The sequence below is a fragment of the Rattus norvegicus genome, chromosome 6 (genome assembly GCF_036323735.1).
Source record: "Rattus norvegicus strain BN/NHsdMcwi chromosome 6, GRCr8, whole genome shotgun sequence".
Lineage (NCBI taxonomy): Eukaryota > Metazoa > Chordata > Mammalia > Rodentia > Muridae > Rattus > Rattus norvegicus.
Window position 1 is genome coordinate 110,488,554 of NC_086024.1, and position 24,594 is coordinate 110,513,147.

Here is a 24,594-nt window from a genome sequence, read left to right on the forward strand (position 1 = left end):
TTTGAGAAACCCAGGCAAAATTACTCAAGTAAAAAGAAATCAACAACACCAAGTGGTTCGTCCATTCATTCATACATTAATTTGTTATTTATTCGGCTGAAGCTTATGGAATACCTCTTCTGTTAGGAAGCCAGGGTTTAAGAGAGAGCAAATAAGGAGGAGTAAGGGTTCCATGTGCTTTCAATGTAAGGCTATGGGCAGAATGTTGTACCCAAGGCTGGCGAGCAGGCTACAAGGGTTTCTATAACCTATGGCAATGGGGCATGGCACTGAACAAAAGTTTAACTCCCATAAGATTAGTATGTCACATTCCCAGAGTTGGATAACAAACAACTTCCAGAGTGCACAGGATGGGTGGAGAACAGTTAGCTTGGCTGGAGAATTTGCTTAGGGGCGGGAGACGATCAGGAGGAGATGAAGCACAATGAGGCTAGTTGGTGAAGTCTTACAGCTCCTTCAATACAGTTCCTCTTCTTATGGTGACCCCGGGGTCATAAGATTAGTTTGTTGCTACTTCGTTGTAAATTTGCTACTGTTATGAGTTGTAATGAAAGTATCCGATATGCTGGATATCTGATATAGGATCCCGCTGAAAGGATCATTGGACACTCTAAAGGATCGTGAGATCCACAGCTTGAGAACCGCCTGTCTGGAAAGAGCCCTTTACGAGTTTCAAGTACCTCTAGTCTCTTTGTGGGGAGGGAGGAGCAAGGAGAAAGGGCAGTGTAAAGTGCATGTAGATACTTGAGGAGTTCAAGGCTCAGAGAGGCAGTGTCACCTGCCCAAGTCCACAGAAGTGTAACCACTGGACTGAGATCGGAGTTCTTACCCAATGTCCTCTTTTCCTAGGGTGCAGAAAGGCTGGGAGAGTGGGGGTTGGAGACAGCAGAAAAGGGCGCCAAACAACTAGCTCTGAGGAAAGGTAGGTTAGGCTTGAACCCAGGGGCGCTCCGGTGGCGGGATGGTTGTCCTCGAAGAATACTAACCCAAGCTAGCCCGCTCTTAGAGCCACAGATTCCCCAGCGCTGGGACCGCTAATGATACTAGCCCGGCTCACCACCCGCCACCCAACACGGTTAGTGGTTCACTCCGAACACCCCTCGCTGCTTGGCTGGTGCTGCGGCCGGCCTCACTTCCGGTTGTTGCCGGGCCCTATATCCGGTGTCCGCCCGCCCTCCATCCCGCTGGCTCCGCGATGCTGTCCCGGTCCCGCTGCGTGTCCCGGGCGTTCAGCCGCTCGCTTTCTGCCTTCCAGAAGGTACGGTCTGGCAGGGCCGGGGCTCCGATGGGTGCGGAACCTGGCTGTGGGTGGACCGGCAGGCTGAAGGGCAGGCACGCTGTGTGCTGGCCAGGCCGGGCACCAAGGGCACCGGGACGCGGAGGCTGCCGACGCCCTCGGAGCCGCCCAGCCGCGTGTGTGGAGTCCCGGAGCCCTTGTCCTCTCCCACGCAGCCCGTGCCGGCCGTCTCCTGCTGTCCCGGACCCTTGGCTCCGGGGCTGGGAGCCGCGCCCGCAGCGACATTGAGTTAGAGTTAATAGAGGAGGTACGGCCCCCAACCGTATTCCGCGGCCTGTCTCCTCCAGGTTTCAAAACCAGCGCTTGTCAGTCTCGCGGGGAGGTTGACATAGTTTAGCCGACTCGGTGTTTAGCATTTACTTTCGGAGTTAAGAGATTGACCTGTCAGCAGCACGATAAACGTGCACTTAAAAAATGTTTTTTTTTCCCCTCTTTTCATTTTGGGTGACGTCGATAATGTCTTCTTTCTCAACAGGGGAACTGCCCTCTAGGGAGACGTTCCCTGCCTGGTAAGTTCTGCCCTTGCGGTCACCTAAAATGCTCTTCTCGTGGGCAGAGCAGCATGTGAGGAAATCTGATGTTTCTTCTCGTGGTATTTAAAGACAATGAATTCAGATAGATGCGAAGCAAAATACTCCCTAAGTATAACGGGCTGTCGTTTATTCACTCGGCACACACTTACTGGGTTTTGTTCAGCTTTTTTTGTGGTGCTGGGGATGGAACCTACCTAGGTCATGAGAGGCTAGCATTTAGCCACTAAGCTACACCACCGGCCCATGGTTACTGAATTTACACTGTCAGGCACTGAGCTAGGTACTCATTAGAGATGCAACAATTAAAAGGTCTTGTCCTCCAGAAGCTTAAGACTTAAGAGTAGGCAAGGTGTAAATTGCTAAGGAAATGATCATCAAAATCGAGTAAGTGCTCGGGAATGGACAGAACAGGTTTCTTTTCAGCAGGTGACATTAGAGCCATGGCTTGGAGGATGTGACAGGGTCAGTGAAGAGCAGGAGAGAGAAAGAGAAAGGGGTAGGATGCATGAAGTCAGTGAAGAATGAAGCAGGTGCGGTATTCTTTTGGAATTGGAAACAAAGTGACTTGCCAGAAGCCATTAGTTGAAGGAAACAGTATCTGGAGGTAACGGATGGTGTAGAGGCTGTTGGAGGTTTAGATGTTTTCCCCTTTCATTTATTTTTCTTTATGTGTGTTGTGTGCGCTTGCTGGGCATTATGTGCCCACGGAGGCCAGAAGAGGTGTGGGATCCCCTGTAATTGGAGTTACAGGTTGGTTGTGAAATGCCTGATGTGGGTTCTGGGAACTGCGCCTGGGTCTCTGCCGGAGCACTGAGGTTCTGAACCCCTATGCCCAGAAGTTTTGATTTTCATTCTCATAGCTGTGTGTGGGTCGTTGTCTTTGGTAGAGGGAGAGAGAGAAAGTCATTAACAACCTTCCTTGGGTTGCTTTTAATCAGGTGCCTGGCAAATATGTATTTATCCGTCTGCCCACCCCCTCTTTATTTTCGGAGACAAAGACTTGCTGTTTAGGACTGGCTGGCCTAGAGCTCACTATGTATATACCAGGCTGGCCTTGAACTTCTTCTTGCCTCTCTCTGCCTCAGAGAGCTGAGATTAAAGGCTTATGCTACCACATTTGGCTCTGGCAAAATATTTGTCATAAGAGTCAATCTTACTGTAACAGGATTTCTTGTGCCAAATGTTGTCTGAATGCTTTCCGTGCAATTTTGGCTTAATCATAACCAAAGGAGATTTAGTAACATATTCCTAGATTTCCAGGCCAAGGTCACTCAGCCAAAACTATTGGTTAAATAGTTTTGGCCCACCTGACTCCTTCCTCAACCCAGGCTGCTTTGCCGAAAGAAGTGTTGTCATTTACTTGCGGACTCAACAGAGTACGACTGTGTCTGAATGATAGGGTCTGATATAGCCCAGGTTGAACCCAAACTCGATAAGTAGTCCAAGGCTGACAGTTCACTCTCGATCCTTCTGCCTCTACTTCTCAAGTATTAGATCACAGGATTGCACCGCCGTGCCTGGCTTTATACAGTGCTGGAGGTCAAACCCAAGACTTTGTACGTGCAGGGCAAGACTCTGAGCAGTCATCCGAGCGGTGTCCCAGCCCTGTCAACAGACGACAGTGCTCACTAGGTTTGCTGCTGTGCTAGGTGGTAGGGATACAGATGAGGTGTCTATCTGCAGGAATCTCTTGGGCTAGCTGGATAGACAAAGTAAATACACATTTTTGTACACATGAGGACAAAATAACAATGTGGTTACCAGGAAGTACAGGATGAGACATGAGGGTACCATGATAATAAAGCCCAGCCTGGGAGGGCTGGAGAGTAGAGGGCCCAAGGAGGTGACAGTTAGGATGCGCCGTAAAGAATGCAGGAGTCAGCCAGGGAAATGCTATTCCAGGGAAAGGGAATTACTTGTGCAAACGTTTCTAAGCAGGAAGAGACTTGAGCAGTTGTACGAATGGTAAGCTGGGAATACAGAGAATACAGAGAGGGCTGTAAAGTGCTTGGACTTTATCCTACACTCGAAGGACGTAAGGCATCAAGCACAGTCCATAGTGCACTCTTAGTCATGACCTTTCTGGTCAGCTGGGAATGCTGGGAGATGCCACAAGTATTTTCTCCACTTTTTAAGCTGTGAGGAAAAGGAAAAGCCTTGAGCTTAGGGGTGGGCATCTTAACTCAACTATTCTAGTTAGGCTAGTCACTAGCCTAGTTGTACATGGAATAGAAATAATGGCAGGTGGCCATTCCACCACAGGGAATGCTATTGAGAGTTGGGAATGAAGAGGCCATTGTGTAAAGAAGTCTCCTTATATAGCCTAAATAAAACTTGTTATAGGATAAGTTTTGTATTGGACTTCAGTTTCCAAAAAGCTGGGTGGGTTGCAGTGTTCAAAGACAGGCTCTGCTTAGAGTCAGCACTCACTCATTGGCTGCCGAACATAGAGATGACTGCTGACCTGACTCTGGGGATGTTTGTGTGGCAGGGCGTGTACATGAGGGCCAGCTGTCTCTCTGTTGACGTCGTCTGCACCCCGGGTGTAGGAAGGGTTGTTAATAGACACAAATAGTAAAAAGAAAACATAAGTAATATACTCTGAAGAAGCAGCTGCGGCTAGAAGATACTGAGATACTGGGGAAATGAATTTATGATAAGGACAGTCGGTCTAGTGGGTAGGGACTTGTCTCTCTCTGTCTCTCTCTCTCTCTCTCTCTCTGTCTGTCTCTCTCTCTCTGTCTCTGTCTCTCTCTCTCTCTCTCTCTGATCATTTTATTGGAGTTTGAGAGAAAACCAGCAGGTCAGGCAAACTGAATCTAACATCCAGGAGGAGGAAGATGACCAGGCCTTTTGAACTAGGGTCCAGGGAAGCAATCATGTTCAGCAGTGGAAGTAGTGTGATAGCAGCTATAGAAAGGGCAGGGAGGGGGGTTGGGGATTTAGCTCAGCGGTAGAGTGCTTGCCTAGCAAGCGCAAGGCCCTGGGTTCAGTCCCCAGCTCCGGAAAAAAAAAAAAATGGAAGAAACAGAAAACTCAGAGTGTCATGAAAAGCATGCATAAGCCTTTGGCCAGTGTCAGAAAAAAGGGCACATTACCCTTTTTGAATTGGAATTCACAGGGACTCATCTTTTATTAAGAGTGACCACATGGAAGACATACATCAGAGGAAGATAAACTGACAGGGAGAGAGATGATTTTTGCTCAGTTGTAGGCCAAGTGGAAGATCCTAGGCCTAAAGCCGCTGATAAGAGTCTTTGCCGCTAGGGTTCAGTCAGTGCACTTTCTAGTCTCATCCACTACACCCAGATCAGCTCTTCTGCCTCAGGTTATATGAAGTCACAGGACAAGCTATCATATGTCTTTCAAGTTTCAAGGGTAATAGAGACATTTTACTATGCAGACATAGTAGGCTCATGAAAATTAGTGACTTTTTAAGGCAGGTAGATTAGGGCTGTACAACAGATCTCTTTCCCCTCCAAGTGCACATCCACTCTTAATCTCCCAGACCTATTTGCTGCCGATAAGGCAGATAGAAAATTTGAGAGGCAGGATTCTAAATGATAAAGACGAGGTTATTGTCTGAAGCTGGTCCACTGTCTGGGTTCTCTGGGATGAATAGCCCCATTTAATATCCTGTGTAGATTAAGAGCTGTTGGTTAAGAGTTGTTTTGTTTCTTGCAGGGGTCTCCTTATGTCAGGGACCAGGTTACCCTGACAGCAGGAAGATGGTGTAAGTATTACTGGGTAACGCAGATATGTGGCCGTGGTTGATTTACTTAGACACAGATTCTAAATTTAAACACTGGATGTTTTCATAAACCTCCAGTTCTAGAAATGGAGGGCATTAGGTTGAACCCATAGACCTGGATGGTCACGGTTATTTTTATTATAATTACCTTTGTCATCAGTTCAGTGGTTAGGTGTTGGACCAAAAGTATTCTGGAGCCTCACAGGAAGTTAAAGTATAATGAGTGTTAACGTGAAACTATCTTAATTCTTATTGTTTTCTTAAAAATGAGGATGGGCATCTAAGAGAACCTAATACTATTCTAGTTGAACAGGAGCATCTGAGGGCCGGAGGTCACATTTGTTACAGGAACTGAGAGAACTCTGTCTTGGTAGCATGGTTACTAATCCTAAAGTCAGTCAATGCAAAGACCTGCTAAGCCCTAGGACTTTGACTGTTTGATAAGAATGCTGTTATTGCCTAACGAAGAGTCTGGAGGACGGCCATCCACGTGCGGCATGGATTAACTTGTGCTTGTGAGTGTTGTTCTGAGCTGCTTCGCATTCCAAGTATTTTTAGGGTGCTGAGAGGCTGCTTTCTAGTACCCTCTTCAAGAACTGTGGGGCTGCCCTGTTTACAGGGTGAAGCCTTGGCAGGAGCGAGAGCTTTCTCTTTACACAGCACAATAAGTTTTGCTTTCATTCCAAATTGTTTCATTAGCATTACAAAACTCTTGAAATTTTTGTTGTTTGTTGATTCTTTTTTTCAAGACCAGGTTTCTGCCCTAGAACTAGCTCCGTAAACCAGGCTGGCCTCAAACTCAGATCCTCTGAGTGCTGGGATTAAAAGCATGTGCCACTAGGCCTGGCTCTGAAATGGCATTTCTAAGAATCTGTACTGAAGGATTTATATATTCAGATATCTCTCAAAGAGAACAAGCAGCCAATGGTTAAACTATAGTGTTTAACATGTTCCCACTATGATAAGTAAGAAAAACGATTTATAGAATATTCCATTTTTATAAATGTAATTCCATTATTCTTTTTTCTGTTTCTAATACTCAGCAGTAAGCAAGTAATGCTTTCATAATTTAAAAAATGATTCAGAGAGTCAGAACATGATTTGTTCAGTTAACTGGAGCAAGGGGTACTGAGGAGCAATCGTGGCTTTATAATAAATACACACGTAGCTAAAGTAAACCGTGGGAACTCAGAACTCTCACTTGAGTCACCCTCAGCTGTGTCATGCTAGTCACACCGTCTGTGTCACGTGCTGCCTTTTCCTCTATGCCTATTTTGTTCAAAAGATCTTTACAAAAAAATCATTTTATTGGTTTATTCGTGTAGTAGCGGTCAAGAGAGGGAGTGCCCGTGCTGGGGGACTTGTCAGAAGTTGCTTTTCCCCCTGCTACCTGCGTCACAGGGGATCAAGCTCAGGCCATCAGGCTTGGCAGACCTTATCCACCACGCCATCTCACCTGCTTCAGAGATCTTTTAGTGTGAAACTTATTTACTTAATAGGTAATTTCATGTTTCAAAAGGCACAGAAAGGCTATGACTTTTGTTTTTTGTTTTCCAAATAGGATTTCTCCCTGTAGTCCAGGCTGTCCTGGAGCTTGCTCTGTAGATCAGGCTGGCCTCAAACTCAGAGATCCGCTGGCCTCTGCCTCCTGAGTGCTAGAACTCAAAGCATGAGCCACCACTGCCCAGCAGTAAATATTTTATCCTTGTCTTCTACACATTGAACACCTCCTCCAAGACAGAGCCAACACCAGCTTCCTAGGCGTCTGTCAGAACAACCCCTTCTTTTCCACATTAGCATTAGTCTTTGCCCATGGACATATGTTTTTATTACATTCTAATAGTGTATACAAACTTTATACACAGCATTCTGTGTTCTATATTTTTGTATTGTTCCCCTTGATACTACACATATACATTTTAAAGTTATCCTGACATAAAAGAAAAAAGGCCAAAAGGCAATTGAGTCTACTTATGTAGTGTAAAGACATTCTAGTGAGGTATAATGCCTCATGCCTTTAATCCCAGCACTGGGGAGGTAGAGGCAGCGCAGATCTCTGAGTTTGAGGCCAGTCTAATCTACAGATTGAGTTCCAGGACAGCCAGGGCTACGTAGTGGTACTTAGTCTCGAAAAACAAAACAAATAAAACCTGTTGAGATCCCCTAAATCCTGTGTAAGAAGCACATTTTCATCAGTTTAACTCATTCCCTAAATAGTATAAATAACCACTGAATGACAGACAGCCTTAGTAACCGGGTGGATCAATATCTTCACTCCCCAGAAGCAACTTAATAAGTCTGCACACAGGCGATCGTTACTGGCTTCCAGCTTATACTGTCCCAGGTTCTAACGGCCTGGTTTTGAAGTTCCTTTGCAGCGAGTCCAGGGAGGGCAGATATGCTGCCTTTTACAAGGGAATGTTATAGGAAATACCACGTAGCTGGCTCTTTTTGGTTTTTGTTCTGCTTTGCTTTGTTTTGGTTTTCGTTGCTGTTTTTAATTTTGGGGGGGGGGGGATGGCCTAAAACTCTGCTTTTTGCATCTGAGTTTACTGTCATTTTGCTGCCTTATCTAAATTTAGTCCTGAGGATAGTAACACATTTGTATTTGGCATATCTGTGTGGTGCTGAGGTTTTGGTTAAAGAAACCTAATCAGGAAGAAACATCATTTGGTTTAGTTTGCAAAGGACCAAGATTCTTTTTACTTAGTAGAACCGCCGTGTCTCACTCTTGAGAGGTGACATTTCACTATAGTACTGAGCACTGTTTAAGGCACCTAGGTCACCATGCTTTGGTCCTACTTCTGAGTTAGAATGTGTCCAGGTCTGCCCTGACCTGTGTGCTTTGACAAGATGCCCTGCGTGAGAGTCTGCTTAAGATTCACCAGTTTAAAGAGGTAACCCTTGTACCTGGAGTAGACTGAAATATTAGTGGTTCATGATCTAAAAGAGTTAACATTTATGTTTCTTTTGTAGCATTAACAACAGTAGCGTCTTCAGTGTTCGCTTCTTCCAAACCACGGCAGTGTGCAGTTAAGTACCTGATTTCTTGTGAATGGACTTTTACTGGAAAGAGAAACAATTGACTGAGTTTATCAAAGAAAACCATTAAAAAGACAGAATGGGCACTTATGGTTTTCCTGTTTTGTTTTTCCCTAGAGAATGATGTGATTACAGTCCAGACCCCAGCGTTTGCAGAGTCTGTCACAGAGGGAGATGTCAGGTGGGAGAAAGGTAAGATTTTATTTCCTCTCATTTAAGTTAAAAAACGAAGGTCTCCTCATGAACCACAACAAGTGGAAACTGTGGCTCCACCATTTCTTTACACACGTATCTACTTCCTCCCAGTCTTGTAGGAAAGCGATCTTTTAACACAGTGGGCTCAAAGGGGACCAGAGGCTCCTGGCTAACAGGTGTCCTTTGACTGTCTTTCAGCTGTTGGAGATGCAGTTGCAGAAGATGAAGTGGTGTGTGAGATTGAGACAGACAAGGTGGGCTTATCCTAAAGACTTACTACAGCCTAATTTTAATTATTCCCTTGGTACTTAGTATGCACACTAGTAACTTTAATCGGCAGCTACTTTGTTTTCTTTGTGGTTCCTGGGCTGCTTTCCGTCTTCTTCCTTGTATCACTTGGAAGCATAGTAACTAAAGTATGTGTTAGCATTTCTAAGAAAGGACAGAAGGTGAACCCTCTCATAGCAATGACTCTCTTTTCTGACTGAAATGTGGCCTTATAAATGTGGCCTTAGGTGTTTCTGTGTGTGGAGAAGTGATATCCAGGTGTAAGGGAGCTGGAACTCCCACTGCTCATCCTGCTTGACTGATGCTGATACAAATGTGAATCCGTCTCTGTCTCTTTCTTTTCCAGACTTCTGTGCAGGTTCCATCACCAGCAAATGGCATCATTGAAGCTCTTTTGGTACCCGATGGGGGCAAAGTTGAAGGAGGAACTCCTCTATTCACACTCAGGAAAACCGGTGGTAAAGAAGTTTTTCTGGTGGTCAAGGTCTCCAGTGTTTCCTGGTGGGGTTGAGGCTGAGCATACTGTCCTAGCAACTCCCCTTGCCTCAGACTGGTGTCCTAGTTACACCTTTAGTTGAGGGATAGGAGAAATCCCGTTGACATGTATGGTGAACTTTTAATTGTCAAGTTCTAAGCCAACAGGGTAATTGAAAAACCCACAATACTCTGTTCTTCTCCTATTTCTTAGATTAGATCTTTTTCTTAAAGAACTAACAGAAGTCAGGAATCTGAAGAGAGAAATTTTCCTCCCATCGACCTGGATCACATGAAGCTTTAAAAAAATACAAATGGGGGTTGGGGATTTAGCTCAGTGGTAGAGCGCTCGAGCGCAAGGCCCTGGGTTCAGTTCCCAGCTCCAGGAAAAAAGAAAAAAAAATACAAATGAAAAGGCTTAGCTCCTGAGAGTTGTGATTTATCTCCTCACTATAACAGTTGGATCCTTGTTAGTTTTGTAGCATTCCCCTAAGTGATTCTGACATGCAGTCAGGCTTGAGAGCCACTGTTGAAAAGTGAGAATTACAATTTTATGGTGTGTGTTGTGGACAATTGAGTAGTTTCCTTTTTTAACAGTTACATTTGTGTGTGTGTCTGTGTGTGTGTGTGTGTGTGTGTGTGTGTGTATCTGTGTCTCTGTGTGTTTCTGTGTGTCTCTGTGTGTGTGTCTGTGTGTGTGGGGGGGGGGAGTGTATACAAAGGCATGCATGTGGAGATCAGTGGATAACTGGACAGTCAGTTTCTCTTCCTGTCATGTAGGCACTAGGGCTTGAACTCAGGTTGTCAGACTTGGTATCCTGTGTCTCTACCACTGAATCCTCTCCTTTCCGTGTAGTTTCTTCTCACATGTAACTTCTTAGGAAAATTGACATTTCTCTTTGGAAGATGTCTGTACTCGACTTTATAGTCAATATTAGAGATTAGAAAATCTGCTTTTCTGACTTGTAACTGAAGATTTTTCGTAGTTAGAGCATTTTACTATTAAAATAGTCAAGCAGAAAGATGGTAGATTGACCATTGAGGTTGGTCAGGGCAAGAGTAAGTTCAAAGAAAGGGGGAAGAACGTAAAGTAGCCAGGAAGAAGGAATCTGTCATTATGCATGCTGGGAACTGAACTCAGGTTCCTGTGGGAGCAATATGTACTATGGGCCCCTGAGCCATCTTTCTGGACCCCAAAATAACATTTTTATGAAATGCTCATTTAAGATTAAAGAGTTCAAAGGCTGGAGAGATGGCTCAGTGGTTCATAGTAGACACTGCTCTTTCAGAGGACCAGGTTCACTTCCTGGTGCCATCTGGCATCTCATAATTGACTGAATAAAACTCCAGCACCACGGGTTCCAGTGAGCCTCTCCAGGTACCTGAATGCGCAGACCCTCATATAGATACACACTGATACATAGTTAATAATAATTATTTAATTGATTTATTTAAAATATTCTTTTTTTTTTTTTTTTTTTTTTTTGGTTCTTTTTTTCGGAGCTGGGGACTGAACCCAGGGCCTTGCGCTTCCTAGGTAAGCGCTCTACCACTGAGCTAAATCCCCAGCCCCTACAATAAACATTCTTTTAAGAATTATTTATTTTATGTATCTGAGTACACTATAGCTATCTTCAGACACACCAGAAGAGGCCATCGGATCCATCTGGTGTCAACAGCTGGTTGTCAGTGTTAACTGCTGAGCCATCTCTCCAGCCCTCCTCCCCCTTTTTTAAAATTTCGAATGGTTAAGAGTATTCCTTTTGCCTGGTGGTAGCAGTGCACACCATTGATCCAGCATTCGGGAGGCAGAGTCAGGTGGATCTCTGTGAGTTTGAGACCAACTTGGTCTACCGAGAGTTCCAGGACAGCCAGAGCTACACAGAGAAACCCTGTCTTGAAAAACAAAACAAAAAGAGTATTTCTTGAACATGTTATGTTAAAATAGAAGATGATTAGCAGTGTGTCACATATATGTGTACATTTTCATTTAAACATGTTAAAACATTTTAATTTGCTTTAAACTGTGGTTCTCGAGCTGGTTGCAACCCCTTTGTAGTTTTTGGGTTTTTTTGTTTTTTTTTTTTACACTTTTCCTTTTTTCTTTTTTTCAGAGCTGGGGATCGAACCCAGGGCCTTGCGCTTGCTAGGCAAGCACTCTACCACTGAACTAAATCCCCAACCCTACCCCTTTGAAGTTTTAATGACCCTTTCACAAGGGTCATCTAAAAACTTCTGCATATCAGATATCCATATTATGATTCATGATAGTAGGAAGATGACAGTTATAAAGTAGCAATGAAAATAATTTTATGGCTGGGGGCAGGTCACCATAATATGAGGAACTGTATTAAAGGGTCACAGCATTAGGAAGGTTGAGAACCATTGGCTTAAGTTTCATTTCCTTGGGCTTAGTATGTGCTTTGAAAGTACTTGCTGCATTTGAAAGTTAGTAGATGTTAGTTAGTATTTGAGAATTGAGAGTAGCGGCTTATGTCACTGTGTATCATGTGATGCTTTGTACACACACACACACACACACACACACACACACACACACCCCCAGCAGACACCTAGGAGATGTTCGTTAGAGGATTGGAAATAGACCTTTGTCTCTAAATCCCCTGTAGTAGCTGAGTGAGTTGCCTTCCACTGCCCGTGCCAATGGCAGCTCTTTTTTTTGTGCAGCTGCTCCTGCTAAGGCCAAACCAGCTGAAGCCCCTGCTACAGCCCACAAAGCAGCGCCTGAAGCACCGGCGGCCCCTCCTCCTCCTGTAGCACCAGTGCCCACTCAGATGCCACCTGTGCCCTCACCCTCACAACCTCCTTCTAGCAAACCAGGTAAGACCCTGAATTGCTGAATTGCCTCATTGCTGTAACAAAGCACCTCATGGAAAGCAACTTAGGGAAGATTTATTTTGGCTTGTTTTGAGGATGAGAGTCCTTTGTGTCAAGAAAGCTGTGGTGTCAGAGTGCAAGGCCACATGGCCTTCGCCGCCAAGAAAGATCTCTGCTACTCCATTGACTTTGTTATTTAAAAGCTCCTCACTCCCAGGCCCCAGCCTACAGTATAGTATAGCTGCCTGTATTCTCAGCGAGTCTCCCCACTCTGAGAGCAAGAACTCAGTTCCTCTGGAAACACTGTCATAGACACTAATGGCCAGGGCTTTAATTCCCAGTGGCTCTAACCCTGTCAAATTGACAGTCACGATCATCGTGTGATACCATGTTCCCTCAGGTACAGTCTGATGCCATGGCTCCGAACACACTAGGTTGGGTGCTTTGTAGAAAGCTCTCTAGATTCTGAAGAACTGGGCTTGCAAGCCAGCTTTCTGTTTATTTGCTAACCAAGGACACGAGTCTCATTACTTCTGTGAGCAGATTGTTCATCTGTGAGTTTGGAATGATGTGATAACTTCTGTACCTTGAGGTTAAGGTACATGTCCGCTGTAGCTGTGCCCTCTCTTCATTTTCAGTGTCTGCAATAAAACCCACTGCTGCCCCTCCACTGGCTGAGGCGGGAGCTGCTAAAGGCCTGCGCTCAGAACATCGGGTAAGCCTCTGATGACTTCCAGGACACTGGCAGAGAGTCGATGTGGAGGGTGTAAAGTGTGATGTCACCTTTAGAAAAGGATGCTGCCTCATTGCTGTGGTCTTGAGAAGGGGGAGAAGTTACTTCTTTATGGTCTCGTAACAGTCAGAGGGTCTAACTAGAACACAATGTCTTCTGAGCACTTGTCAGTGGGTTTCCTGCTTATACTGTGCTGCTGGTGAAATACTTCAGATGAGTAAAATATCTGTAGAGGATAGCACATTCCTCTTCTCCCCGCAGTGACGTTACCTTCACAGAGGAAGTCTGCTGAGGGTTCTCTTTCTAGACTTCCGGGATATTTTGCCACAGCTGGGGGACTGGTGGGGGCCGGTTTGTTGCACTGTAACAATATTCCGTTAGAGCAGACAAAACCCTCAAGGAAGTATGGTCAAGAGTGTGGGTTCTTTGCCTGAGAATACTTCCTAAAAATACCATAGCCTCAAAAGCTTTTTTTGAGTTTCCGTTCCCCAAGTAGGTATTCTCACGCCAGTCTTTATCAAGAGATGTTGCCCTTTCTGAAATGACTCTTAAGCTGGCTGGATCTATACCACAGTCTTCCTTTTGTAAATTGGTTTTGGTTTTTAAATCACACTATTTCCTGAGCCTCTGTTCTTGGTCAGATTTCAGGTACATCTGAGTGAAAACCTTGGTCTCTGAGTGTGTGTTTTTGCTGAGGCCACTCAGGAAAGGGAAAGCCTCTAGCTTTAACTGTAGTGATTGAGCCCAGCATTGTGACACACGCCATGAATCCCAGTACTTCAGAGGCAGAGGCAGGAGGATCTCTAGTGCTGTCATCCATTGCTGGCAGGCTGTCCTCTCACTGACTGGGGATGGTCAGATGGTCAACTTGTTCCCTCCCCTTTCAGGAAAAGATGAACAGGATGCGGCAGCGCATCGCCCAGCGTCTGAAGGAAGCCCAGAACACCTGCGCAATGCTGACGACGTTCAATGAGGTTGACATGAGGTGGGATCCCTAGTCCTCGTCCCCCACCTGTGGTTCTAGCAGTAGAACATGGGAACTTAGCCTAATCCTTACCAAATGCGGATTCCAAAACTAGCTTGATCCAGGAGAGGTATTTCTCTGCTTCACTCTTTGTTGACTTATGCATATGAGCCACTGGTTTAATTCGCTAGTTTATTTTCTGATACTGTGGAATGTATTAGAAAGTATGTAAGGAAAAGCGAGCCTGATTGCAATGTGAAAGCTTAGCCTTTCAGACTTTCTTGCCTGAACTGTTGCAGTCTCTGGTAAGCTAGCCTAGTGTAATTGGTTTTGTTTAGGTTTTTATATTTATTTTTACTTATGTGTATGTATGAGTTTGGGGTGGGGGGTGTGCCCACAGAGGTCAGAAGAGGGCATTGACTCCCTTAGAGTTACAGGTGCTTGGGAGCCCCTGATATGAGTACAAGAAACCACACTTGGGTCTTTTGGGTCTAGCTCTGTAACTCTGAGATTTCATGTGTGTGCCACCAAACCCAGGTCTGTTCGGTTGGTTGTGCTATCTTCTCATCACTACTCCAGGTCCTGTTTGATTTTTGAGACAGGGTCTCAACTATGTACTCCTAGCTGGCCTAGAACTCACTCACTGTGTACACCAGGCTGGAACTCACAGATTTGCTTGCTTGTGCCTCTCAAGTTCTAGGATTAAAAGTGTGCTACTGTGCCCACGCTGGTTTGATTGTTTGTTTTGAGACAGTGTCTCGTGTTGCGTGGGCTGGGCTTGAACATGTAGCTGAGGACGATGGTGATGGTGCCACCATGTCCTGCTGCTAGGAATTGCCCACTTCTTGCTATCCTTTGGAATGGGAAACCCTTCACAACGTGCCCAGGACACCACACTCTGCTTCTAACAGTGACTATTTCCTGTGTATGTTCCCAAGCAACTCAGATTCCAGCAGGCAAAAGACAGAGACTGCCACTTCTTCTCCACCAAGTTTTGATTATGTGATTACGAAATTGGAACTAAATTGAGTGTGTGCGTGTGTGTGTGTAGGCACATACATTCATACATACACGCATGTGCCCACACACATATGTGGGAGTATGTAGATGTGCATACATGCACATCAAAGCCAAAGATCAAGTTCAGTTGTTGTCCCGGGAGTCATCTACCCTGTTTATTAAGGCAGGTTTCTACTGGCCTAGAGTTTGTTAAATAGGCTAGGCTGGCTAGCCAGTGAGTCCCCGGGATCTGCATGTCCCCTAGCTCTGTAACTCTGAGATTTCATGTGTGTGCCACCAAACCCAGTTTTGTTCAGTTGGTTGTTTTTATGTGGACTTTGGAGTTCAAACTCAGGTCTTCATGCTTACCTGGGAACAAAGGTGTCTTCCCTAGCCCCCAAACAGTTAAATTCTAAAATATAAAAACCTGAGTTCACTACACCCATCCCTGTAATGGCCTAATGGTTGATTTCCTCGTTTTCTTCAAAATTTTGTGTATCCAAATTATCAGCATTGTGGGAAAGAGAAAATAGTTTTATTTATCAAGTATTTTAAGTGTTTATCATATGCAGATGACTAAAGTATGAAATTCAGGGGACTATGGAGATGAGTGTAAAAGCTTTTTGGAACTTGTTATCATTTTGGTGAATATTAAATAAAATCTAGAAAAAAGCATCAAAAAGACACAAATGAGAAGGAAGTGGAGAAGGGAGTGTGTTTGCTTTTGGAGTTTGAATGGGCTATCAAAAGTGGTAAGGAAGCTGGAGAGGTGGTTAGGAGCACTGACTGCTCTTCCCAAGGTCCTGAGTTCAATTCCCAGCAACCACATGGTGGCTCACAACCATCTGTAATGGGATCTGATGCCCTCTTCTGGTGTGTCTGCAGACAGAGACAATGTACTCACACACATTAAATAAATCTTTTTTTAAAAAAGGTGAGCATGTAAGCCAGGTATATAAGGTGCATATTTTTCACCCTGGTGCTTGGGAGGTGGAGGTGAGAGGATCAGCAATCACGGTTATTCTTGGCTACATAAAGTTCAAAACTAGCCTGGACTATGAGACCCTGTCTCAACTGCAAACAGAACACCATGAAAATGTGAAATAGTGTTAGAGAGAAAGTCGTTCTATGTAGTTTTAGCAATTTGGATCATGAAACTGTCAAAAAAGGGCAAGAAACAGAAAACATCATTTTTGCCATAGACAGTCTTTAGGATAGAATGATGAGGGTTGGATCTGTGTTTCGGGGTGTTTTGAATGTTAGTGTAAGAATGAGTTAAGACAGAGATCACATCTCCAAGGTACCCATCTCCCTTTGCTTTGAATATGAAGTCTCTCCGTCTGCTTCTCAGTGAGAAAGTTTGTTTTGAAGTATGTAGGGATCTGGTTAGTTTCACTAGATGTCATTATTTTATTGGGAAGTCCATAATGTGGGGAAGGACTTTTCCTAACAAATCACGAAGGCTGCAGCTGTGTTTCCTGCATTAGGGGCAAATGGAACACAAATTAAATTGAACTTTGAAATTTTACCCAGTTTCTTAAGACGAAGCATGTAAATATTTATGTGTCTGAAAGATACAGTTGGCCCAACATCCTTGATTGAAGTCCCTGTAATAGCTGGATCTTCTTTCAGTAGCTTAATGTAGTGTCACTTAGCAGTGCCCTGAGGCCTCGCTGTAGCCAGTAATGTGGTTTGGATTGAGTGCCCTTTGGGTCTTATGCCTATCAGCTAACCCAGAGGAGCCTTTCTGAGACTTGCTCCTTCCTCCATTGTCCCAGCTTTGCCTCCAAGGGCTGAGCTCTGAAATAGAAACTCCTTAATGACCAGAAAATGGCATTCAGGCAAGTCGGAGAACTGAGACACCCACCACGCCTCTTTCCTGTAGTAATGCCTTTAGGGTGGTAATTCTAGCACTAAATGAGGTTAGACTCAGGAAAATAAACATTTTAAACCCAATCAGTCCCCTTAGGAAAATTTCCTTTTTTAAAAAACAAAAGGTCTGAAGTGGGCAGTTAAAGGGTACCACATCTTATCTTTCCTGCTAATGTTGAATTAAGCCATTATAGGGGGAAAGGGAGAAGTGAACTTTTGGGCCTGAGATACAGTTAAATTCAATTTTCATCACGGAATGTTACTCCTATAATCATAGAAGTTCCTGTGGGAAAACGATGGGAGAGCTGCGTCTCACTGACTCTGCAGTGCATGTGTGTCTGTGTGTGGGTGGGGACCCTAGCTTCATAGCCCAGAGGATGTTCAAGCTGCAGTCTTCTCAGGCAAGTTCTGCGCTGAATCTGAAAGACAGGCCACAGCCCACATGAGCCACTTTGTAAATACCAAGGAAACCACAGTCGGTGACACTAATCTTGATCACCGACTCTGTGTGCTGTTGTGTCTTGGTGCCCGGCCCAGTCCTCCCCCTCACATGTGACGGGCATTAGTAACTGCTTCATGAACAAGTAGAGAGAACTGCTAACTCAGAAGTAGTGAGTCTGCTGACTCTGCACAGCCTGGAAGAGTATTGGGCTCACCTCCTGCATGCAGTTACGATTGTGGAGCCCACACTTCACAGGGGCCAGTTTTTCTTCTTCTTCTAGTTAGGTAGGAAAATTATTACAAAGTAAGAAGCTTTAATTTTTTAAAATGTGGATAATTGATGATTTTAGTGTAGAGAAATACACTGTGTGGTGTGGTGGTATCCACTGTGATCTTCAGACACACATGCACTGCAGAGTATCACTGAAGTCTGTGACTCTTAGAACTCAAAGGATTGCCTTAAGTGGGCCTAAGGACAGGTTGGCGCTGATTTTCTAGGTCAGTGTTTTGTGGTAACTGTATCACATTACATTCACCAGTAGGGAATGTTTCAAAGCTTGAACTTAGATGGTCCAGGCCAAGGGAAAGCCCATCCATTTATATACATGGATAAAACCCTGTGAACGGGTTGGGGATTTAGCTCAGTGGTAGAGCGCTTGACTAGGAAGTGCAAGGCCCTGGGTTCGGTCCCCAGCTCCGAAAAAAAGAACCAAAAAAAAAAAAAAAAAAAAAAAACAAACCCTGTGAACATCCAAAATAGGGCTCTAGGTGTCCCTGCCAGGCAGCTCAGGCCTGTCATCCCAGCTAGTGGGAGATCAAAGCGGAAGAATTGCAAGTTTAAGGCTAGACCATACAATTTCAAGACACTTAGTATTGAAACTTTAAAAGGGTGGGATGCTGGGCGGGTTGGGGAGCATAGCTCAGGGTACAGCCCTTGCCAGCATTGCTTAGGTCATCCACACAGCCTGTGGCTGTATTACCTGTGTACACACACCCCCCAAGCTTCATTGACAGTTTCATTGCATTATGTGTTTACAGTAACATACAAGAGATGAGAGCTCGGCACAAAGATGCTTTCCTGAAAAAACATAACCTGAAATTAGGCTTCATGTCGGCATTTGTGAAGGCCTCAGCATTCGCCTTGCAGGAGCAGCCTGTAGTAAACGCAGGTACGTTTCTTGATACCAGTGTGGCAAAGATCTTTGGAGCTGAGTGTATGAATACAGACCTGTTGTCAAATTTAGGGGTCACCAAGGCTTTTTATTCACAATCTGTAGAAATGTGATCACTGACACCAAATACTAACCTGATTGTTTTCTCTGCACCAAGTGGGTAGAAAGGTTTCCCCTAGTGTATAACTTGGCAGTTGCTATGGCAGCAGGCAGATCTGAGATAGCCCAGCTTCCCAGCCGGTCTCATATCATGGGCTAGCTCAAGTTCTGGCTGTAACCCCTCCGTCCCCCTCCCCCTGACCATGCACCCTTTACTTGGAGGCTTTCATGTTTGGCATAGGCTCCAGGTTGGCCTTTGACCTTGGGTTAGGGGCCTCATTGGGAAGGCTTGGGTTCCGTACTCATTTCCTTTCCTCTTTGCTCTCATCGTTGAAGTGTTGATCTAGCTTACAGTTCTTGTTTCATATTGAGGCCCTCTGTGTTCCTTGGAAGATAGGAGAGGGGACAGTGACACTTTGCAGTCCTCAGTCTAAAATCCCTAGTCTCTCCCCGATTGAGTGCTGTGCTCTAGGTACACAGGGGGCTTGCTTTGCTCTTGGCATTTCTCAGACTTGTCATTCACTTGACATGGAACAATCCAGTGTGACTCTGGGAGATTCCCACGCCTGCTTTTCTTATAGGGGTTGGTGTCTAGTTTAAGATGGTATTTAAAAGCCAGACCTCCTCCACTGCCACCTGGATCTCTAGAGAGAGGAAACTGGGCAGCGTCCTCTGCACTCCTTTGCCTTTCCCAGAGCACTTGACATCTAGCCGCTCTCTGCTCAGGGAAGACTTCCATAGATTAGTGGTTAATGTCCTTCTACTGAGTGCACCTTGTGTGAGCTCCCATGTTCAGGTTGATTCAGAGGCTTGGGAAACACTGGTATGAACTGAGATGGGAGCCAGGAGAGTCGCTTACTTGTAATGCAGTTATTGTCATGGTGATTAGTCGGCCCACACCGCATTGGCTACCGAAGACTGACTTTGTTAGCCTGAGCCTTGGCCAAGAGGGTTGTGTGTAACATACGTTCTCTCTTTCATAGTGATTGATGACGCAACCAAGGAGGTGGTGTACAGAGATTATATTGACATCAGTGTCGCAGTTGCTACCCCAAGGGTATGTTGGGGTGAGAGTTGGAAGTGCTTGCCTAGATCCTGTCTTAGTTATTTCTATTTCTGTGCTAAGACACCAGGACCAGGGCAACCTAGAGAAGGAAGAGTGTTGGGTGGGCTTCGGTTTCAGAGGGTTGAGAGTCCACGGCCATCGTGGTACAGAAGGTGGCAGCAAGCGTGGTACTGGAGCAAGTAGCTCAGGAGCTGAGCTTACACAAAAGACAGAAACTAACTGGGAATAGCATGGCGGCTTTGAATGTCAAAGCCTGCCGCATCGACATACCTCCTCCCAATAGGAGGCCACACCTCCTAATCCTTCCCAAACAGTCACACCAACCTCAGACCACGTGTTCAAATATATGATACTGTGGAGGCCATTTTGTTCAAACCACCACAGATCTCACCTTATTTATATTAGAAAGATGATCATATAGAAGGAATTATTTCCATAGTTATGTATTTTCAGGAGATCATTAGTAAAAGTACATTTTTAAAAAAAAATACCACGGGGCTGGAGAGATGGCTCAGTGGTTAAGAGCACTGACTGCTCTTCCAGAGGTCCTGAGTTCAAATCCCAGCAACCACATGGTGGCTCACAACCATCTGTAATGGGATCTGATGCCCTCTTCTGGTGTGTCTGAAGACAGCGACAATGTACTCATATATATTAAATAGATAAAATCTTTAAAAAAAAAATCATGGGGCTGGGGATTTAGCTCAGTGGTAGAGCGCTTACCTAGGAAGCGCAAGGCCCTGGGTTCGGTCCCCAGCTCCGAAAAAAAGAACCAAAAAAAAAAAAAAATCATACCACATTCCTTATCTTAGTGTAAGTCTTGTCAGTCAGTGAGTTTAAGTGTTCTGGTCGGGGAAATTGAAACTATACAGAGTGCTGTTATTTGCAACTTAAAACAACTTTTCACTCCAGGGTCTCGTGGTTCCTGTCATCAGGAATGTGGAAACTATGAATTATGCAGATATTGAACGGACCATTAATGAACTAGGAGAGAAGGTACAGTAGAGGAAGTGTGTGCATGAGCGGGTGGGCAGTTGAGGGAACAAAACCTGCAGAGGCCGGCGTTGCTCAGGGATCTGGAGTCTGCTTCTCTAAGGGCTGCACGACCTCCCAGGAAAGCAGTGGCCACGTGGGCTAAGGAGAGGCATCTGGCAGAGTGACTGAAATCTCTACATTCAGTGTTTTTGGTGGGAAGAAACGTTGATTGTAGAGTCTTGGTTTCTCTGAAGGTGGTCACAGTCACCTTAGCCGAGCCACTGTTTGCTGGAGTTTGCACTTCTGATCTTAGATCAGAGTTTTCTAGATTGACTGTTTTGGAGCAGAGAGCCCTGGTTTGACTGCTGTTTCCTGTTCTTAGGCCCGGAAGAATGAACTTGCCATCGAAGACATGGATGGGGGCACCTTCACCATCAGCAATGGAGGAGTTTTCGGCTCACTTTTCGGAACACCCATTATCAACCCGCCTCAGTCTGCCATTCTGGGCATGCATGGCATCTTCGACAGGCCTGTGGCTGTGGGGGGCAAGGTAGGACCCATAATTACTGAGATCTTTAATCGCTAAATGGCTGGCTGTAAGACAGAAGCCTAACCAGATCCTTACTGTAAAGCGTCCACTGTAATTTCAGACTTAAGGTTCAGGTCTTAATTACTAAATGATGGTTAAGGCAGTGCTTTTCAGACCGATGGGGATGCCGACATCATCTGGGAACTTGTTAAAGAAGCAGGTGCCAGACTGGAGAGAGTCAGCACAGGACACGAGGCTGCTCTTGGCAGAGTAACTGGATTCAGTTCTCAGCATCACCTAGTGGCTTGCAGCCATCAGTGATTCCAGTTCTTAGGTGTCGGGTACCCTCCTCTGTCCTCCTCCGCTGTAGGCATGCCCGTGGTCGCAATGCATGCATGTAGGTGAAATGCTCATACACGTTAAAATAGTAATTTTTTTAAAGTAAATTCTTAGGGCCCCCCCCCCACACACACACACACGGTCTGCTGAAGCAGAAATGCATGGTTCTGATGCATGTTAAAGTTTCCTGATTCTCACTGACGCATTGTCAGAGCGCCTCAGCGGGTCAGAGATGGGCAGATTTGACCCTGGGAAACAGGGCACAATGTGCAGCAGTCTGTGGACTACAGAATTATATGAGAAAGCTTGTAGTTTTTTGACAAGTTCAAGGTATGAGGGAGGCCAAAGGGCTTGAGTCAGCTATTGGAAGATAAGTTAGTTTAAAAAATTTTCTGAGACTTCTGTACCTAAGATGTTTCTGAGTCATTGACTCCTTTATCAATCCAAAACTCATAGATCTTTTTCTTGGGAAACAGTTACACACCTAGCTTTGCACATAGCAGACTTATTTTTTTATTCATGGATTTTAAAGACAGGGATTCTCTGTGTAGCTTATTTGACCCGGTATTATCTATGTAGACCAGGCTGGCCTTGAACTCTGAGATCTGCTTGCCTCTGTCCCCTGAGTGCTAGGATTAAAAGTGTGCGCCACCACACCTGGCAGATAGCAGAAAATTTAAACTCAAGATTAGTGTTTTCCTCCTCAGATTTAGGGATGGTGAGCAGTGGTAAGTGTTTGCCTCACATGTTCTGAGCCCCACGCTTGACAAAGCCGGCATGGCAGGCAGTACATGCTGTGATCCCAGCACTCGGGAAGCAAAGGTCAGGGAGCAGTGGTGTGGTGTCTTCCGTGGTTTATGGCGAGCGTGAGAACAGTCTGTGCCACATGAGACCAGTTTCAAAAGCAAATAGAATGCAGCTTTTAAGCTGTAACTCGAAGGCAGCGGCATTGCGTAGAAGTAGGGCACTTGTGCAGCGTACAGAAGGCCCAGTGTTGGGCCTACACATGACTCTACATCCCAGAGCTTTGCATGAGAGGACATAAACCTAAGTCACCCAGAGGCAGCAGAGGTAGGAAAGACTGGAACTAGAGGCTTTGCTTTCTCCCCTCCTTCCCTCAGCGGGGCCTTTTCTCTGATCTGCTGGATACAGGTCTGTTGATCTCTCCTCTGCAGGTGGAAGTCCGACCTATGATGTATGTAGCCCTGACCTACGACCACCGGCTGATTGATGGCAGAGAGGCTGTGACTTTCCTCCGAAAAATCAAGGCAGCAGTAGAAGATCCACGAGTCCTCCTCCTAGACCTTTAGGAGGAAGCCACACACCCTACCTACTGATCATGCAGGAACTGAAAAACCAGTCTTCTCCCCGACCCTCCTCAGTCCCAGGTTAACCTGAGGGCAGGCAGGCACTACCATTGGCCTCGAGCAAGGACTCCAGGGCACTACGTAACCAGCTTTCATGGGTCTTTTTTAGTGTTCCTTCTAGGCTCTTCCTCTCTCCGTGTGACTCTTACCTTCTGCTCTCTTGGGCCTGAGCGAGAGAGAGAGAGAGAGAGAGAGAGAGAGAGAGAGAGAGAGCCCTGTGGATGCCCATCAATAGTCCTGCCTTTATTCCAGTCCTCTACAAAGACACCTTTGCTTCTCTCCAGTAACAGTATGCTATAGGGATACCACCAGGGACCATGTGATTGAGTTTCTGTCTTTGGAAAGTGTTCTCCAAAGATGCCTAGGGGGAAGCTTTGCCTCCGGGGCTCAAAGCAGCCTCTGTCGCAGCTGTTCTTGGTCTCACTTGATGCCCCCTGTGTGGGGTATTGAACATAGGCAAAGCAGGGCACCCTCATCCTAACCTGTCAGCGGCTTCAAGGTGCCTCTCTACCTCTGACAGGAAGCACAGGCTGGAGGATTTAGGGATAGGCACAATTGTGCTGGGTCCCTGAGGCTACCTGTTGTAGTCACAGATGGGAGTTGAAACTTGGCTTGCCTTTACAGGCTCCATTGTATGCTGGCACTGGGAAGATTCATGTTGTCATAACTACGTACAACTGTTGTCCATCATACCAACCCTTTCCAGCTTCTAGGAATCATTCTAGGACGGTGTTCTCACGTAAAGCAGATTTTAGCATATCATGGCAGTGGGACAGCCTGGTGAACGGACTGTTCTCACCAGATCAGGCTGATGAGAGCTTTTAAATTCAAGGTGGTACGAGCATGTGCTGGGAAGGGCTGTTCTCTCCCTTCCTGGGATGTGGCCTGTGGGGAGCAAGGCCTTGGTTCCTCTGGTGAAGGACACAGATAAGGGGAGGATGGACTGTGGCGGGAACCAGCCTCAGGAGTTAGGAGAGTGAAGAGATAATGACGTCATCGCTACACTCACCCTTCAGGGGTAGGTGGTAGTTAGAATATTTTTGAAGCATGGTGAAATGTAATTAACTGGTTATGAAAGCTCCTAGCCCTTGTGTCCTTCACTGAGCCTGAGACTGCTGACAGCTGACATGGGGCCATTAGTGCTGAATGCCCTTTTTTCTTGTAATCCAAGACTTGCTGGGGGGAGGGGAAGAGGTCAGTATTGAGTGCCTGCAACATCTGCTACTATAGCTATACCATTCAGAACTTGTAATGAAAATATTTAAAGAGACTGATTTTGAATGAAAATTAAAGGGCAAATGTTCTCAAACAGGGCTCCAGGGTCTGTGGTCCTTTTGACCCTTGAGTCTGTACAGCCCCCGTCATTGTTGGCAACCACAATGTCATTACTTTATCCTGCGTTGACTGTCCTGGTGGAACCCAGGATATCTTTGTGTATTCTTGTCTCTGAGCAGCACACCAGGCCCCCAGCCAGCCAGGAGAACCCACTGTCTCAGTACCCTGGGTTCTTTTCAGGGAGCCCGTGACCCTGACAAGCCAACTCCTGAACAGAAAGTGTGGCTCCTACCTATTGAAGCCCCTTCAAGACACCAAGGGCAGTTTCTCTTTGAAGGGCTTACA

At 45.6% G+C, this 24,594-nt stretch overlaps 2 protein-coding genes across 6 annotated transcripts in view; one reads left to right on the forward strand and one right to left on the reverse strand.

Annotated features, from left to right (window-relative positions):
• Window positions 1–1,131, reverse strand: part of Prox2 (prospero homeobox 2) — a 29,611-nt gene extending 28,480 nt beyond the window's left edge. Inside the window, exon 1 of one of the 2 annotated variants that reach the window (NM_001191771.2) lies at window positions 987–1,131. The gene's annotated coding sequence lies outside the window, so the exon portion shown is untranslated. The remainder of the gene's footprint in view (window positions 1–986) is intronic. The other variant, NM_001412323.1, reaches the window with a different exon arrangement.
• Dlst (dihydrolipoamide S-succinyltransferase) lies at window positions 1,023–24,288 on the forward strand. 4 transcript variants are annotated; one of them, NM_001006981.2, is made up of 15 exons: window positions 1,153–1,258; window positions 1,773–1,806; window positions 5,515–5,563; window positions 8,558–8,613; window positions 8,741–8,815; window positions 9,017–9,072; window positions 9,453–9,564; window positions 12,269–12,421; window positions 13,057–13,133; window positions 14,039–14,136; window positions 18,466–18,596; window positions 19,682–19,755; window positions 20,677–20,760; window positions 21,122–21,289; window positions 22,783–24,288. In NM_001006981.2, exons 1-15 carry the CDS (start codon window positions 1,196–1,198, stop codon window positions 22,915–22,917), a joined length of 1,365 nt encoding a protein of 454 aa, NP_001006982.2. In that variant the 5' UTR covers window positions 1,153–1,195; the 3' UTR covers window positions 22,918–24,288. The 4 variants fall into 4 exon arrangements, with proteins under 4 accessions (XP_006240368.1, XP_008762978.1, NP_001006982.2 ...); XM_008764756.3 differs by lacking the exon at window positions 5,515–5,563 and having other exon boundaries at window positions 1,146–1,258; XM_039112045.2 differs by lacking the exon at window positions 1,773–1,806 and having other exon boundaries at window positions 1,160–1,258.
• Window positions 24,289–24,594: the final 306 nt, after the last annotated feature.

Bases quoted from the DNA above. Each gene is read 5' to 3' on its own strand.
- Dlst (XM_006240306.3), top strand. From the start codon at position 1,038: ATGATACTAGCCCGGCTCACCACCCGCCACCCAACACGGTTAGTGGTT. The intron at 8,816-9,016 runs GTAAGATTTTAT...ACTGTCTTTCAG, and splicing joins AGATGTCAGGTGGGAGAAAG to CTGTTGGAGATGCAGTTGCA. The intron at 20,761-21,121 runs GTACAGTAGAGG...TCCTGTTCTTAG, and splicing joins TTAATGAACTAGGAGAGAAG to GCCCGGAAGAATGAACTTGC.